Raw genomic sequence first — 17,824 nt, 5'->3', positions numbered from 1 at the left:
GTGTGTGTGTGTGTGTGTGTGTGTGTGTGTGTGTGTGTGTGTGTGTGTGGTGTGTGGGGCTGTGGCAGTTTGTGCAACAACTCCTCCAGATAAGAAGCAGTGAAATGTTCTGTCCTGATATCAAAGACAAAACACTTTATTCTCTTTTACCACCGGAGGGAAACTCCTTTTCTGCGTCACAGAAACTTCATGCAGCTGATTTTACTGATGTGGTTAAAAACCATCAGCTCTAAACTGGCAGCAGCTGAAGGTTGTTGTTGCACAAAAAGATTTCCCACAATGCCACAGTCCCCCTTCAGGAGTGCACTGAGGCCAAATCCTGTAGAGATTCTATCGCCTCCTTCAGCCCGGACGGGAAGCAGGAGAGTGACTCTTTCATTCTCTCTGTTCTCTCGCTGCTCATGGCCTTTGTTTGTTTCTCCTCCGTCTGCCTACATGTAAACATCAACACCATATTGCCACACACGCACCCCCGACCTGCTGAGTTTAGTGTCGTGGTACGCGTCCACAGGATCCGTCTTTTTGTCACGCATCCCATTCATTGACTCTGTGACCAGCCGTGCAATGCATTCTGGTAGCGCCGCGGGGCGTCGCGTTTGCTGCTTCTCATTTGCATAAAGTTGAGGTTATAGACTACTTTATGCAAATCAGGCGGTACAGCAAGACCCACCGCCTCTAGAGACTTTTAAACTAAACTAGAAGGTTTATTTATCACCTCTGTATTCAGAATCACATTTTTGATCTTTTATTTTTTGTAATTTAAGAGAAATGTTGCTCCGGTTTGAAACCCAAGAGCAGCAGCCGACGAGTGAAAGCTTTTGTCTGATCAGGTGTTCCATTCTGGGACGTAGTGCATCAAAAAACGCCCCCGTGGACGCGTACGGTTAGACGACGGGACCAAGTCATTGTCTTCCATCAGGTGGCGCTACAGCTGTGTCTGCACCACAGCTCGTGACTCTCTCTCTGCCTGTGTTTGTTCTGCTTTATCTCTTTTCCACCCCCCTCCCCCGTCCGTCAGCACCCCCCCTCCGGAGGGTGGAGGTCCGTCTCCTCACCCTCCACCTTCTCTTCCACTAAACTGCCTTATTTTTACGTTGCAGTTTGATTAAATGAGGCTGAGCTTAAAGCTGAAGTCATCACCCTCTGCTGTAGATTCTCCTCGTGTTAAATACATTAATGCAAGTTTAGCAGCAGAATCAGAGTTTTACTGTCTGATGGTGCAAATATTGTGAACGTGCTACTGAGGTGAAGCTTTACGTCAGAAACCACTTTGTTTTATTGCTCTCAGAGCATTTCAGCAGTATGGAACATGCTCAACATCAGAACTAACTCCTCATCTGCAAAACCAGGTCTTGGCAGCAGCATGTTAGTCCTGGTCTGAGTCTGTATCTGCACCTTTGAAGACACTCGAGTGATGAATCTTTCAAATTGTAATGAAGCCCCCTGTGATTCTGGGATGGAAACCCCATCTTTCTTGCCTCTAATTATGTTTTTAGCAGAGAGAAAAGGAAGCTGTAATTGTAAACCACATGCAAACCTCATCTTTTTATTTTTGCTTTGTATTTTTTTTGTGCATGACAATGACGGCTGTAAAGCTTCCTCGTTCATGAATTATAGAAATGTGTCGTTTCTGGACCTTTTTTCCAGCCTTTCATCTCCACCTTTACGCCTTTATTAACCTGCTGTCCCTGTTTGTGTGTCCTCTTCTTAAAAACACCTCCCAACGCCGTCGCTCCGTTAGCCGTCTGTGTGTCTGAGGATTGTGATAAGTGATAACGGGCATTTAAACTTCTTATCAGCTCGTTGAATGTTATGTAAGTTATCTCCTCCTCGCCGTCTCACATGGACCACACTTTGACCCCGGTTTGTTTGTCAAACAAAAGACCAGACAAAGGGCAGTTTGATTTTAGGACGTGTTTTTATCCACAGCAACTTAAAAAAACAAACATTTTAAAACTTTTTAAGAAGTCGTGTTTGTAAATTATAGATTAAACCGACTGAATAATCACATTTTTACAGAGTAGATCCTCTGTAGTTTCTACTGTGGATGCTTTGTTTTAAACGGACTTCATCATCGATCTATTGGCTTCATTAATCAATAACAACATTATGCAGGCGTTATTCAGTAGTAGTGTTTTGGAGGGAGTTTCCTCTGCTGTCAAATGTTCTGTTCGGATGATTTCTTTATATTTGCCTTGTTCCCACGCTTTAAAGTCGGGTTGCTGTTGGTTATCTTTAGTCCCGTCCCCTTTTCTTCTTCTGTTGCCTTTTTAATGTGCGTTACCACGTCTGTGCCCTCCGGTTTCCTGTGTGATTTAAATCCTTACCTGCTGAACTTCACCTTAACGTTCATACAGACCTCTCTTTCTTTCATGAGCTTGTTTCCGGGGTTTTTCTCGTTGCCATGGTACTGTAACACAATATGCTGTTCATCCAAAACTCACCAGAGCATCATTAACCTCCACTCTTTCTGCAATGTTGTTGTTTTAAAGTACGATTCAGTTATCTCAGATCATTAATAAGAAGAACTGGATCTATTTTCATTGTTTGGTTTGGGAACATTTTCCTCAGAGTGTGTGTCCTGATATCATGTTGATCTGCTCTCTGTGTGGCCAGTAGTACGCACAGTAATAATGTGTTTTATTTGATTTTATTCCCATGTGATTTGAATATACTGTTGTACAGAATTTTCTTTTTCATGGTTGTTTATTGTTTTTTGTTGGCACAAAAGAACCAGTGTGATTGTTTAACGGAAATGTAGATCTGTGCTTTTCATGCTTCATCAGGACGAAGACGCCTTTTCTAACACGTGGTGATACCTTTTTTATTTAAAAACGCATATCATCACCGTCCTGCAGAGCCTTTTATCTCGTCAATTATTCATGTTAGTCAGTTTAAACGTTTAGTGGCTCAGTCCTGGTGTGTTTTAACATAGAAGACTCGATTTAAAGTGTGTAGTCGCAAGTTATAACTCCTCTAAAGCTGTTTCCAAGTCAGAGTTATGTCGTCATGGAGATATCATGACTTCACATCCTTGTAGTATTTTTGTACCTAACTATTGTACTAATGTACAGCTGCAGCTTCAGTGTTTTTTTTACTAGATTAAAAAAAAACACTTGCTGGAATTTAAATTCTTCACACAAAGCGTGTTAATGATTTCAGCGTCACTTCCTGAAACAGAGTTTTTGTGGTTTTTTTCACACGTTTCCAGTGACGACAACAAACATCCAGTATGAGGACACGAATCTGTCATTTAAGTCAATCACATTTTATAGAAGATTTCTCTGTTATGAGTCAACAGTGTTTGTCTACTATGACGACAATCTGAGTTGTCAACACTTTGTTGTTTGGTTCATTTCCCACCATCTGATCTCAGATCAGTTTATATATATTTCTCTGTGAGGTACGGAGCTTTGGCGTAAAGCGTCCACCGAAAAACGGCAAATTTCACATCGCCCCCATCAGTGAAATCTACCCAACAGGCTATGCAGTAACTCATCCGTCGATCAACAACCTTCAGAGCTGATTGGACTTGTTTGTAAATGTTTTGAAAATATATATATACATATACACATATATATATATGTATATGCAACCCTGTTAGTTTTCTCTCCTGTTTGAATCTGAAGAGTTTCTCCTCCTGACGTTTCTGTCCTGCTGATTATCGTTAACACTATTTAAGGTGGATTCACACAACAGGAAGTTTCAGGACGTTTTACTGTGTGACACAAACAGAAAGAAGCTTTTTTTTTTAACATGCAAACTGTGCATGTTGTACGACTGACTGACCCCGGTTCACTGTTATCTTCAACAGTCTCAGATATCAGACTGTAAACACCTCGTTGGGTTCAGACTTCGTGTTGCGTACAGGTCACCACTGTGACCTTTGACCCATGGTCAAACATCCTGTTGTCGTGAACCCATCCAGCCTGGTTGCTTTTTTGTTATCTGTCTTCTGGAATGCTTTGAATGGCAGGACGGACCTTTTCACGCTCGTGTATTTGATTTGTACAGAGATTTTGTAAATAATATTAATATGATATATTCTACACCAGCAAATCTGTCTGTTGATTTTAGTTGTTTCAACTGTTCAAAGCAGCCTGGCTTCCCAAAACACAGACTCGGCACTTCTTTAACAATCCCAACGCAGACAGAAGACGCACCGAGACAAGCCACTTTTTAAAATAGCTTTAGGAATAAATGTTTATGAGTGATTGTACATTAGAAAATGTATTTAATTTAATTTTCTCAATTCTATTTCTCTCCATTTGGCTTTGCTTAAACCCCACTATGCTAAATACGCAGATAATTAACTTAATGAGTGTTTAACCGTCTGGTTTTCTGTCTGCTTACTGCTGGTTCTTGTGTTCTGGATTTGGGGGTTTTAGAAAGTTTTGGGAAGCCCAGTTCTGTTTGTGTTGGCGTCAGTTCTGCTGCTGCTTTTAACTCCGGTGTGAAAAAAAAAAGAGAAGAAGAAAGGGTTAAAAATGTAAAAAAAAAAAAAAAAAAAAAAATCTTCTTGCCTTGTGCAATGTATGTAGTGAAGTGAAGAGATTTGTTTTTTTGTTTTTTTTTTCTAAAAAGGAATTAAACTAAAACTGAATGAGATTAATGTGTTGTGGGTGTTTTTTTTTTACTCGTTTTTATAAAAAGGAATAAAGAAAAAGACAAGAATGATAAAGAAATTAAACAGAAGCAATGAAACTTATAACCCTAAAAGGATTTTTTTAAAACATTGTTAGGTGGGAGGATGAAAAAGAAGTGTCTCAACAGTCACATTGGTTTACATAACACTTAACAAAGGTGTTAAAAGTGAAGCTGTGTTAATTCATTTAGGGGATGGGGCCTTGTTTTTTCTCAAGTGGCATCCAACGGAAACACAATACAAGTTTTGAGATCTATCTAAACATTTACCTCTACAGAAAGAACGCGCTGCATATATGAATATAAATAAATAGTGCCATAGCGTTACGTTTAAATCACTTTTCAGACTAAATATAAGCCGCCGTATAGAGGCCTGTAGCTCTCAGTGAAGTCGACCCTTTACTGAAGCAATGCAACACTTTAAAAGGCTTCTATTAGTATTATTAGCAAAATGTAGTTAAAGTACTGTTGTTGTAGAATGTCTATTACACACCTTTGGGGTATAAATACATCATTCCATGTAGTTGCCATGTGTCTGTTATGTAAAATCCTAATTTGTAGGACAAGTTTATTCCACAAAAAGGCAATTTAAATGACCGTAAAGCAGGATAATTGAAAGTAATTTGTATATCTTGCTATCAAATATATGTAGTGGAGAATAATGTGCAATATTACTGTTAAATGTATGAACTGGTGTTAAATTAGTACCTCAAGTAATACTTAAGGGTTTCTTTATCATTAGAATGACTGAATACATCAGTAAAGAGAACGCTGTGTTAGCGTTAGCTCGGTAGCTAGCTTTATATGAGCTTCAGATAGGTGGCTAGTGTTATGTTAGCATCAGCTAGGTGGCTAGTATAACTATAGCTTAAACTCTGTAGCTAGCTCTATACGCGTTTGAGCTAGTTAGATAGCGTTATGTTAGCATCGGCTAGGTAGCCAACTTAATATGAGCTTCAGCTAGGTAGCTAGTGTTATGTTAGCATTGGCTAGGCAGCTAGCTTTATGTTAGCTTCAGCTAGGTAGCTAGTGTTATGTTAGCATTTGCTAGGCAGCTAGCTTTATGTTAGCTAGCTTTATATTTAGCTTCAGCTAGGTAGCTAGTGTTATGTTAGCATTTCCCCACGGCAGCTAGGACAGCTAGCTTTATGTTAGCTTCAGCTAGGTAGCTAGTGTTATGTTAGCATTGGCTAGGCAGCTAGCTTTATGTTAGCTTCAGCTAGGTAGCTAGTGTTATGTTAGCATTGGCTAGGCAGCTAGCTTTATGTTAGCTTCAGCTAGGTAGCTAGTGTTATGTTAGCATTTGCTAGGCAGCTAGCTTTATGTTAGCTTCAGCTTGGTAGCTAGTGTTATGTTAGCTTCAGCTAGTTAGCTAGCTTTATGTTAGGCTTCAGCTAGTGTTATGTTAGCATTGGCTAGGCAGCTAGCTTTATGTTAGCTTCAGCCTGGGAGCTAGTTTTATGTTAGCATCAGCTAGTTAGCTAGCTTTATGTTAGCTTCAGCTTGGTAGCTAGTGTTATGTTAGCTTCAGCCTGGAAGCTAGTTTTATGTTAGCATCAGTTAGCTAGCTAGCTTTATGTTAGCTTCAGCCTGGAAGCTAGTGTTATGTTAGCATCAGTTAGTTAGCTAGCTTTATATTAGCTTCAGCTAGGTAGCTAGTGTTATGTTAGCATTGGCTAGGCAGCTAGCTTAATGTTAGCTTCTGCTCGGTAGCTAGTGTTATGTTAGCATCAGTTAGCTAGCTAGCTTTAGGTTAGCTTCTGTTCGGTAGCTAGTGTTATGTTAGCATCAGTTAGCTAGCTAGCTTTAGGTTAGCTTCAGCCTGGAAGCTAGTTTTGTGTTAGCATCAGTTAGCTAGCTAGCTTTATGTTAGCTTCTGCTCGGTAGCTAGTGTTATGTTAGCATCAGTTAGCTAGCTAGCTTTAGGTTAGCTTCTGCTCGGTAGCTAGTGTTATGTTAGCATCAGTTAGCTAGCTAGCTTTAGGTTAGCTTCTGCTCGGTAGCTAGTGTTATGTTAGCATCAGTTAGCTAGCTAGCTTTAGGTTCTTAGGAGAACGACGTGGAACTAAATGATACTTTATACAAATATAAAAGTCAAACGTGTTTTAATTTACTTTTATAAATGAACAATCTCTGTTTTCAGGAAAGTTTTAGGTTTCATGTTCTTTAAACTCCGTTAAAGTTTTATTTAGCAAATGTCCCTTTTTGTTTTTACATTTTTGACCTTTTGACCTTTTGGGTTTTGCAATAACATCCTGACGTTCAAACAACAAAGTCTTTGTCTGATTATTTTAGAGTGAATGAATCTTTACCGCCATGGATTAAAACGAAACGGATAAAGTCAGAAGGTTCCTTTGTGCCTCAGCGGGATGTCCCCAACATTACGGGCAATAAAACATAAACACCATAAAGGGGGCCGGTTTGATGGAGACACATTGTGTGTGTGTGGGACTTATGGCATGACTTCACCTCCTCCTCCTCCTCCTCCTCCTCCTCCTCCTCCTCCTCCTCCTTCACCTCCTGCCTCTGGTTTGTGGGCTCAGTCGGGCTGCAGCAGAGGCCGCAGCAGGAGAAGCTCTGCAGAGGAGACATGAAGCCGACTAGAAGCTGATGTAAGTTTTACAAACTGACTTTATTGCTTTATTTTTAATGTTTTCTATCTTTGACATGCTTTCAGTCTCATATTAAACTCAATATTATATTATACTTTAAACATTCACAAAAAACACACATGTGAAATGTGAATATTTATAATATAATAATAACTTTATGTTTAGACTACAAATGCAGTTACTATGTTCACTAAACATTTAAAGGATTTTTCATGTGCACATATATTACATTTTTATATATGCTTTACTTATATTTATATCTTAGAAATTTACTTTTTTTATGAAAAAAAAGAAAAATGTCTGACCATTTTCTTTGACAAACTTTAATTTAAAGTTTATTTAACTAATTCTTAGTCAATGCAAACTGTTTGAACTTACTGAACTCTAACTGCCGTTATTTCGTGGCTGAGTTCCAGTTTACTTTGCACCAAGAGGGTAATTCTCTGCAATGGGGGAGGTGTACACATGCTGTCAATCAACACACACGCACACACACACACACACACACACACACACACACACACGCATACACACGCACACAAACACACACAAACGTGAACTTTACAGCCTGTTTGCAGAGATGACAAAGCAAAAGAAGCTGCACAGGAACCTTTGGACGGATCATGAAAGCAGTTTAATCAGAGCAGATATGACAAAAGATTTACTCTCTTTATGTTTTAAACACCTTTATTTTATTGTTTTATTTCCTAATTGAAAGGCTCGCTCTGACCTTTCCACCCCCACGCCTGCACAAGCACAAGCACACACACACACACACACACACACACACACACACACACACACACACACACACACAACTGGTTGTCCAGATTCCTTGAGTTTCTGTAACGACCCAACTCCAACACCAAGTAGCCGAAATGCAAAATATGCTCAGCTGGAGTGAAGGCCGAGGCCTTTCACATGGAAACACACATCAAGACGCGTTCGGGGGACGACCAGAGAGTGAGGAGCTTTAAGCTTCGGGGAGTAATTATAAATGCAAACAACCTCAACATTTGCATTTTAAAACCGTTAAAAAATCCAACCTCTGACACCATGAAGCAGCCGACCTCTGACCTCTGACTTCTGATCACATTTGTATTTTTTTCCCAGATCAAACATGGAAACAAACATCCAAAAAACACAATCTTTAAATGTGTTTATGGTGAAGTTTACTTTCCGGCAAAATCCCCTAAAACAGTTAGTTTTCTCTGTTACTTTGTGACATTTAATAACTTCCTTTCCTTCAGTTTAAAGCTGTCACGGTCTCTGTTTGTGTGCGTCATGTTGTTTCAAAGAGAGAACAGTGAAAGAATACTTTGTTTTCCTGTTTGGAGAGAAGTGAGATCTTTGTTTGAGATGGAGATGAGTGAAGGGAGTCGAGCTGGTTGTTGTTTAGTCGCCATGCTGGATTTAAACTTAAAATATATATTTTAATGTTATTTATTAGGCTTGTGTCGGCCACAGATATACGAATAAGGAAACACAGAAACTTGCAGTAAATTTACCTCATTTTTTCCTGAAGCAATACGTTTATACATGTGTCCGCATTAATCAGGAGGAATCTGAAAAACAAGGATGTGTCGAGTGTTTCCTGATCAATAGTAAAACATTTATCAATTCTACTTCTTCTTCTTCCTACTTTGGTTAACAAACAACAGCAGATTTTCTGTGGATGAATTTTTAATTTAATTTAATTTATTTAACAACAATAATAACTTTTTTTGTTGTTTTTCTCCACGTCTGTTAATACTCACTTCTTCTTCTTCTTCTTCTGCTAAACCAAGTAAATGTGTTTAATTCTAAAATGTCCCGTGTGTGTGTGTGTGTGTGTGTGTGTGTGTGTGTGTGTGTGTGTGTGTGTGTGTGTGTGTGTGTGTGTGTGTGTGTGTGTGTGTGTGACCTTCACAATACTTTTCTCAAATTGATAAAAGTATCAGTTGTGGCTGAGAGTCGCTACATGAACTCGTTCAAAGATCAGACAAACTTCCAGTATTTTGATGCATTCTGGTGAAATGAGATCATCATCATCATCATCATCATCATCATCATCATCATCATCATTTGTTCTCAGACTGATCTCAAGTCTTTTTACATATTCAGTACTTGATGGTACATGTTTACAATATCCTGTTTGAGTTATGTTTATATCCTAAAAATATATTTAATAAAAAATGCTGGAAAAATATGTTCAAGAAAAAGAAGAAAAATACAAAACATATATGAAAAATGACTCTTAAAATATATGAAAAAATATAGAAATGGAAGAATTGTGTAGTTTAACTACTTAAATATAACAGGAGACTTTAAGTTAGTTTTGCTATTTTTATTTAATGCTCAGTTTGTCCAACACTTTGGTTTACTTTTACTTTCATAATTAATCTGCTGATTATTATTCTCTCTTTTATAAAATGATAATTTATTTTACAGCCTGAGGGGATGTATTCGTATATCTTGCTTTATTTGACACAATAACATTTAGTATAATACCATATAATCTATGCACGTTTGCAGAAACTTATTGTTGCATGTTTCAACAGCAGCAAAGCTCTAAACTTCTGTCGTCTGATGCAAAAGGTGAAACTTTCTTGTAGGAAGAAATCCAACAAATATGAACTATTTCACAATTTATTCAGATTTTATTTTGTAAACTCAAGCAGAGATTTGTACTTTTAATTAATTATTATGAAATAAAACTCATGTTCTCTGTCTGTTGTGGTTTGTGTGTTTTCTCAGAGAGGAAGACGAGGAGGAGCAGAGAGGAGGAAGATCTCCAGGTGACAGAACAAAGCTCAGCCAATGAAAACGAGCCGCTCGTTCAGAGACCAAAGGAGAACGCTGAGGAGCGCTTGTATCAGAGGGGCGGGGACACTGAAGTCAGGCTGGCTCCTGATTGGCTGGAGCGATGGCCGTCACCAAGGTGGAGAAGCTTGAGGGAGGCGGGAGGACGTCGGGGGTCACGACCCCACTGGAGGTCATGACCCCACTGGAGGTCATGACCCCATCAGAGGTCATGACCCCACTGGAGGTCACGACCCCACCGGAGGTCACGACCCCACCGGAGGTCATGACCCCACCAGAGGTCATGACCCCACCAGAGGTCACGACCCCACCGGAGGGAGGCTGGGGATGGATGATCGTCGCCGGCTGCTTCCTGTCCACCATCTGCATCCGGGCCGTGACCAGGTGTGTGTGTGTGTGTGTGTGTGTGTGTGTGTGTGTGTGTGTGTGTGTGTGTGTGTGTGTGTGTGTGTGTGTGTGTGTGTGTGTGTGTGTGTGTGTGTGTGTGTGTGTGTGTGTGTGTGTATGTAATTGTGTGTGTGTGTCTGTGAGAGAGAGTGTGTGTCTGTGTCTCTGAGTGTGTGTGTGTATGTGTGTGTGTGTCTGTGAGAGAGAGTGTGTGTCTGTGTGTGTGTGTGTGTGTGTGTGTGTGTGTGTGTGTGTGTGTGTGTGTGTGTGTGTGTGTGTGTGTGTGTGTGTGTGTGTGTGTGTGTGTGTGTGTGTATAAGGCCTCAGTGGTCGTGATGAAAACTCCTAAATGCAAAAATACTTCCAAACATATTAAACGTCAAAGGCTTTTATTGTGAAAGGTAAGAACTGAAGTGGTTGGATTTTGACTTCTGCACTTTGACCTCCCACGGCGTCCTAAAGCAGAGTTCTGCACCGACATACAACTCATAATAAATATCTTTCCTCTCTCATTCTTAAAGTCATTTACTAATAAAACATATTTAACGGTATGGTTTCGCTATAAAATATCTTTCAAGCTTTGGTTTATTGCTCAACACTATAAACTAGATCTGCTCCTGAACACGACTTCCCCGTGAACAGATTTGTGGAGTTATTGTTCTCTGTTTTATTACTTGGCAGCTTTAACTTTATTTAAGCCACTAAACTGTTTCTGCAGCAATATTTCCAACTTTTTTTTTTTTCCACTGAGACTTTGAAATCCTGCTGAGATGTTTCCACAGCGGAACATTTCCTCCACAACTAGAGTTAAATACTTGTATATTTAAAAAAGGGTATAATTCATGGATTGCATATGATGAAGAAGAGAAAGTGAGTAAAGAGATTAAATGTATTTGTGAGGTGGGAACATTCTGACTTGTGGATATTAATGACAGCCATAAACTGATAAACACTCCACTCCAGTTTATCAGCTGGTTTATTAACATCTGGATCATAACTTCAGATTATTGTGTTAATAAAAACACTCCGTCTGTCTCCGTGTCCAGATGTGTCTCCATGTTCTTTGTGGAGTTCCAGCTGCACTTTGGGAAGGATTACTCCACCACCGCCTGGATCCACAGTCTGATCGACTGCACCACCATGCTCTGTGGTAAGACCTGCAACACACACACACACACACACACACACACACACACACACACACACACACACACACACACACACACACACACACACACACACACACCAGAATCTGGAGGCAGATCAGGGAGTGTGTCAACGATTCATGAAATAACAAAAATCCAACATTATTAGTATTGATTCTTTTTCTTTATTTGTATTTTGATCCAGATTGAAAATTAAAATCTGTTATTTAATGGACAAGATTCTAAAATCTGCACTGATGTGTAGAAATGAGACATCGTAGTTATTAAATATGTGAAAAAAGAACTTTTAAATAATACACTTGAACTGACCAGGGTGCAGAAACTGACAACATCATAAAGGCATTAGGATAAAAATATATATATATGATTCACAACCAGTTAAAAGTTCCTCACACTGTCTTTTTCAATAATACAGAAGAATAAAAAGATTATTTTACCAGGATATTGATACAGAAACAAGACAAAATATCAGACAAACCATAAAGACATTAAGACAAAAACATAAAGTGTATGTCAACTCCAGACAATTTATTTATATAGTCCAATATCACAAATCATACATTTACAATCTGTGCAGTAAACGACTTCCTCTGTCCTTAAAACTAGCAGCAGAGGAGGAAAAACTAAACCAAATGAAATATAAAAAAAACTTTAAGAGGGGTAAAAAAGGAAGAAACTTCAGGATATATATGTTGATACATCAAAACTGCAGTGCATTAAAAGATCTGTTGAAATGAAGTGTTAAGTGATGCCTTTATAAAGCTGTTTTAACGTATATCTGTCTCCAGCTCCTCTGGGAGGTTTCCTGGCCAACCGTCTCTCCTGCAGAGCGACGGTGATGCTCGGAGGTCTTCTCTCCTCTGCCGGTCTGGTCCTCAGCTCCTTCGCCTCCAGTCTGGAGTTCCTCTACGTCTCTCTGGGCGTCGTCACAGGTACGCACACTGGTTCTATAGAAAGCTGCATTCTCTCTGCTGTCCACCAGGGGGCGACTCCTCTGATTGTATAGAAGTCTATGAGAAAATGACTCTACTTCTCTCTTGATTTATTCCCTCAGTAAACATTGTAAACATGAGTTTATGGTCTCAATCTCTAGTTTCGATGTTATTTTCTTGTGATTTGGTGACATGTGCGTCGTCCTCTGCAGGTCTGGGTTTTGCTCTCAGCTACACTCCGGCGATAGCGATGGTTGGGAGGTACTTCAGTGAGAGGAAAGCTCTGGCCTATGGAGTCGCCATGTCAGGTGCTGACCTCTCTACTCACCTGTGTCTCTCACTTCCTGTCATTCACACCTTTCATTCCCATCTCCTCTACTTCCTCTTCTTTGTTTCCTCTGTGCTTTAAGTTCCTCTACTTCCTCTTCTTTCGTTTCCTCTGTGCTTTAAGTTCCTCTACTTCCTCTTCTTTGTTTCCTCTGTGCTTTAAGTTCCTCTACTTGCTCTTCTTCCCCTTTACCTCATCTTCATCCCATCCATCCTGTTCTCCCCTCGTCTCCAGGCAGCGGTATCGGGACCTTCGTTCTGGCTCCGGCCGTCCAGCTGCTCATCGAGCGTTACTCGTGGAGAGGAGCTCTGCTCATCCTGGGGGGGTTCGTTTCCAACCTGTGTGTGTGTGGAGCTCTGATGAGGCCGCTGGAACCGAAAAGACGCCAACGGTGAGTCCTCGGCGAGGTTATTTCATTCCTCGCTTCTGTTATTTGAATACTTTTTGAAAATTTCATCCATAAAAGGTCACAAAATGATGTTTTTCATCAAAAACAAAAACGTTTCTAGAGCGTCGACCTCCACCAAGGCTGTTTCCATAAATAATAATAATAATTGACTGTACTTGTATAGCGCTTTTCTAGTCTTCCGACCACTCAAAGCGCTTTGACATTACTAATCAATCACCCATTCACACCCATTCACACCCTGATGACAGGAGCCACCATGCAAGGTGCCACCTGCCCATCAGGACCCTAACTAACATTCATACACATACACACATACACCGCAGAACAGCCTGCGGGAGCAATTTGGGGTTAAGTGTCTTGCCCAAGGACACATAGGCATGGACTGCCGGAGCCAGGGATCGAACCGCCGATCCTCTGATTGGAGGACGACCCTGCTCTCCACTGAGCCACAGCCGAGAGGAAATGAATATATATATATACCCTGTGATTAGGTATCTTTAAAGGGCTCTTGCTTGGCCTTTACTACACCATTCCACAAAGTTTCATGAAAATCAGAGAAGTAGTTTTTCTCCAGTCCTTTAAAAACAGAGATCGCCTCCTTAGAACAACAGAAGGTTTTGTTTCTTTGATGCTGAAGGAGTTTAATTATAACGTTTTCACGAGGTGTTCACATGTAATCTGGTAAAATGTAGTGTTGGTGATGAATTTAAATAAATCCAGTAGTTTGAAGGAGATGTTTTCACATTAATATAAAATAGATATTAGAGATGAATTATGATGTTTAACTTCCTAACACTAGCTCTAAGAAGATTATGATACATCATTAAAACTAATAATGACTAGATCTGTTTTAATCAATAAAAATACAATATTTTATTTCTTTATCATTTGAATTGTGTGTTTTTAAGAAGAAAAAAACACTATAATGACTATAACAAAGTAAAAGTATAACATTTAGAGTTTTTGATGGTTTACTGACAAAAAAAGTCTGGTTCTTTGTGTACCAGCTGCTATAATCAAACAATGATATGGATCATTATTGATCAGTGAGCAGAATCGACTGCAAAAAACATGATCAGGAACCTTCAAAAGTTACATTTGCTCTCTTTTATCTGCTGATCTGATCTGTGACTCTGATCCATCATACGATCTGAACTGTGAGTTTTATACAATAATAATGATTCTGTTCTGTTCTTTTCCATCTGAAGGATTCGCGAGAACAACAAGTCAAACCTGGAGAAAGACCACAAGACCACCGCGTCCAAAGACACCGAACTGAACACCCTGATGGAGACTCGAGGGCTCCTCATCTCCAACGGAGCGCTCGCCAACTTCAAACTTGAAAACGACAAACTATCTCAGGGGAACATGGCGCTGCTGCCGAGCTCGAGCCCGTCCAACCCGAGCTTAACGGACCGGAAGATAGCTGAATGCATTTTATTCAGCAACAAGCTAACGGAGACGATGCTAGCGGGGATCGAACGCTCCAACCCTGATTTAGCAGATGGAAGCACAGCGGAGGAGTCCAAGCTGGTGGAGAGAATGAACTTTAAGAATAGAGAGCTGAAGATTAAAGACTCAGAACTCCTTGGAGCTCATCTCGTGGATAAAACGTCTCCTGCAGAACCTTCAGCGCTCACACAGACGTCCTCCAGAGGGCGCTGTTGTGGTCTGGAGTCCAGAGAGGAGTCCGGGTTCCTCCTGATTCCGGACTTCCTCATTCTGTCCGTGTCCTTCCTGTTCCTGGCGTACGGCTGCAGCGCTCCGGTGGTCTACCTGGTCCCGTACGCCCTCAGCGTTGGACTGGAGAGCCAGCGGGCCGCCTTCCTCATGTCCATATTCGGAGTCAGTGGCATCTTTGGAAACATCACCTTCGGGTGGATCACGGACAGGAAGTGAGTAGCGGAGCGGCTGCAGGGTGTTTTTGTTTGTGAGGTAAACGTCCCGATGCTGACCGGTTTCCCCTCCAGGTGTCTGAAGAGGTTCCGCATGCTGAGCTACCTGGTGGCCATCGGCATGGAGGGGCTCTGCTGCATGTTCCTCCACCTCCTCCGCTCCTTCTCCCTCCTCCTCCCGTTCTCCCTCCTCTACGGGTACTTCGACGGGGCGTACGTGGCGCTCATCCCCGTGGTGACCTCCGACGTCGTGGGCTCCTACCACCTGACCTCCGCTCTGGGTGTGGTCTACTTCCTGCACGCCATCCCCTACCTGATAAGCCCGCCGATAGGAGGTGAGTGTTCCTGAATGCATCACAGCTGCTGCAGAGTTTGAGGGACGATGTTCAGCATTAGTGTTCAATATTCAGTATGAAAGTCATGAAGTAAAACAATAGTTTTAATTTAATTTAAAATGATTATGAGAAACTTTAATCTGGTCCTGAACCAGTCTCAGTGTAGTCCTGGTCCTCTATAGACCTCCATCAGTAAACAGACCATCAGAGAGAAGATCCTCTGTTTCTATAAAGTTATTCTTAAAGCTCGTCATCGGAGACACCGGGTCGGATTCTGGAGAAACCAGATGAAATCATGAAGGTTCACCAGAAACTCCTTCAGGCCGTATTGGAGGACCCACTGGAGTAAAGGGAGGCACAGGAGAACCAGAACCAGGACTGAGTGGGTCAGACTGTCAGACCCTGCTGCAGTAAAATGAGAAGTTTTCTACAGGGAGTCTGGTGCTCAGAAACACTACCACTTTAGTCCACAGGGGGCGCCAGAAACAACACTAAATGAAAGGTCCTCGAATTAACTTTGACGAAAGAATTAAGTGTGATTTCATTTTTAAATCATACAATAACTGTCAGTGATCACAATATAGTCGAGATTTCGAGAACAAAGTCTAGATGTTAAGAATAAAGTCAGGAATAAAGCTGAGACTAGCGTAAAAAGATGAACTTGATTTCTGTCTATTTCACTGAAGTCATTACAAAGATACGTGTTCACAGTCATGAATGGACATTTTGAATCCTGGAATCACAGCGAGCCCCATGGAGCTGTGTTTCCTCTGAGGTTAAACACGTGTTTCCTGTTTTCTGTGTCTCCAGGCTGGTTGGTGGACAGGACGGGAGACTACGCGGCGACCTTCTCCCTCAGCGGGGCGTCCTTCATGTTCAGCTCTCTCGTCCTCGCAGCCGCCATGTTGGTCCGACACCTGCAGAAGTCTGCTGCACGCTCGAGTCCCGGTCGCTCTGCTGCTGCAGCTCAGCAGGGATGTGAACCCACAACACTGCTGCTGTGTTCAGGCGCTGTTTAGACGCTGCTGGTGCGTTCAAAGAGTGTGAAGCTGAGACGTGACAGCCTATCAGCGTTGAGATTCTCCTCCTGACTTAGTCGCGTCATAAATGGAGGAAATAACTATTGTAGCCCTCTGTGTTCACCCAGAGCTCTACCTCATATACATGTACAGAGACCAGACTTTACTCTGTGTATAAATATATGTATATAAACCACAAACAACGGTACAAATAATAATGCTTTATTTTTAAGCCAAGATTAAGTTATTCTTAGTGTTGATGGAGCAGCTACAATGTTAGCATAGCCTAGCACTGATCGATCCAAACTCTGTTCAGAAAACAAGCATTTTAAAGTTGATTGCTTGTCGTCTTGCAGACACACCTGACAAAGAATGAACTAAGATCAGCATCATTTTTATCCGATAAATGCAAAAAAAATCACAGCAAAATCTGTTTTTTTGGGTTCATGCCACTTTAGTAAACCAGTAGTATCATACAACTTATCTGAGACTCCACAACATGTACAGAAAAGCAATAAACGTCATACCAGTCATTATTGATGAAATGCTGTCGGTGTCTTTATGGAGGTTAACCTTTTTCATATTGTTGTCTGGTTCCATTTTGTGGTCATTTTGAGTCTCTTCCTGGTTGGTTTGTGTCTGTTTGATCGGCATTTCGTTGAGGTTCAGTAATCCATCCATGAGTCCAGCTCGAATCACAATGAAGGAATATTTATTTACAGTTATCTCTATTAATACAGGCAAAATAACTAACAAATAAAGGAGAATAACTCCCCACCTAGACCTCTTCAGTCTGAACCACGACAACGAAGGTCGACCTAAACCGTAACTTTAATTAAAAGGGAATCAACATTCATGTAATAATGCACCATCTCATTTACTTCACAGAACAGCTCTGTACAATGTGAACAATCCTGACACATTACTGTAAAATATATAAAACAAAGGAGAGAAACATTCCCACAGGAAGAGAAACCCTCCACTTGATTTGGCCCAGTGACGTCAGCCATGACATCACCAACACGATGAAAACCAGGAAGTGCTTGGCGGGCCTTTTCTAAAACAGGAATCCTGCATGAAGGATGTGAATTAAGGAATAAAACATTCAACAATGTCCCGTCCTGCAACATAACAAAGGTAACAATAGCCTTCTCTTGTGCTTTGATGTGAACTTTAGCATAATGCTAACAAAGCACATAACACAATGTATTGTAATGTTTACGATGAACACGTAAAGAGCAGGCGTTGACCACAGACTGTGTTTAAGACGTGGATGTAGTCACCGTGACGTCATC

At 40.9% G+C, this 17,824-nt stretch overlaps 1 protein-coding gene across 1 annotated transcript; it reads left to right on the top strand.

Moving 5' to 3' along the window:
• Positions 1–7,170: 7,170 nt before the first annotated feature.
• LOC129092122 (monocarboxylate transporter 12-B-like) lies at positions 7,171–17,055 on the top strand. The gene is made up of 9 exons (XM_054599925.1): positions 7,171–7,256; positions 9,993–10,442; positions 11,492–11,595; positions 12,400–12,543; positions 12,756–12,851; positions 13,106–13,262; positions 14,489–15,175; positions 15,251–15,510; positions 16,321–17,055. The coding sequence occupies exons 2-9, from the start codon at positions 10,162–10,164 to the stop codon at positions 16,527–16,529; spliced, it is 1,938 nt and encodes a 645-aa protein (XP_054455900.1). The 5' UTR covers positions 7,171–7,256; positions 9,993–10,161; the 3' UTR covers positions 16,530–17,055.
• The last annotated feature ends 769 nt before the right edge of the window (positions 17,056–17,824 follow it).

The sequence above is a fragment of the Anoplopoma fimbria genome, chromosome 6 (assembly GCF_027596085.1).
Source record: "Anoplopoma fimbria isolate UVic2021 breed Golden Eagle Sablefish chromosome 6, Afim_UVic_2022, whole genome shotgun sequence".
Classification (NCBI taxonomy): Eukaryota; Metazoa; Chordata; class Actinopteri; order Perciformes; family Anoplopomatidae; genus Anoplopoma; species Anoplopoma fimbria.
This window is presented reverse-complemented; position numbering and strand designations above follow the sequence as displayed.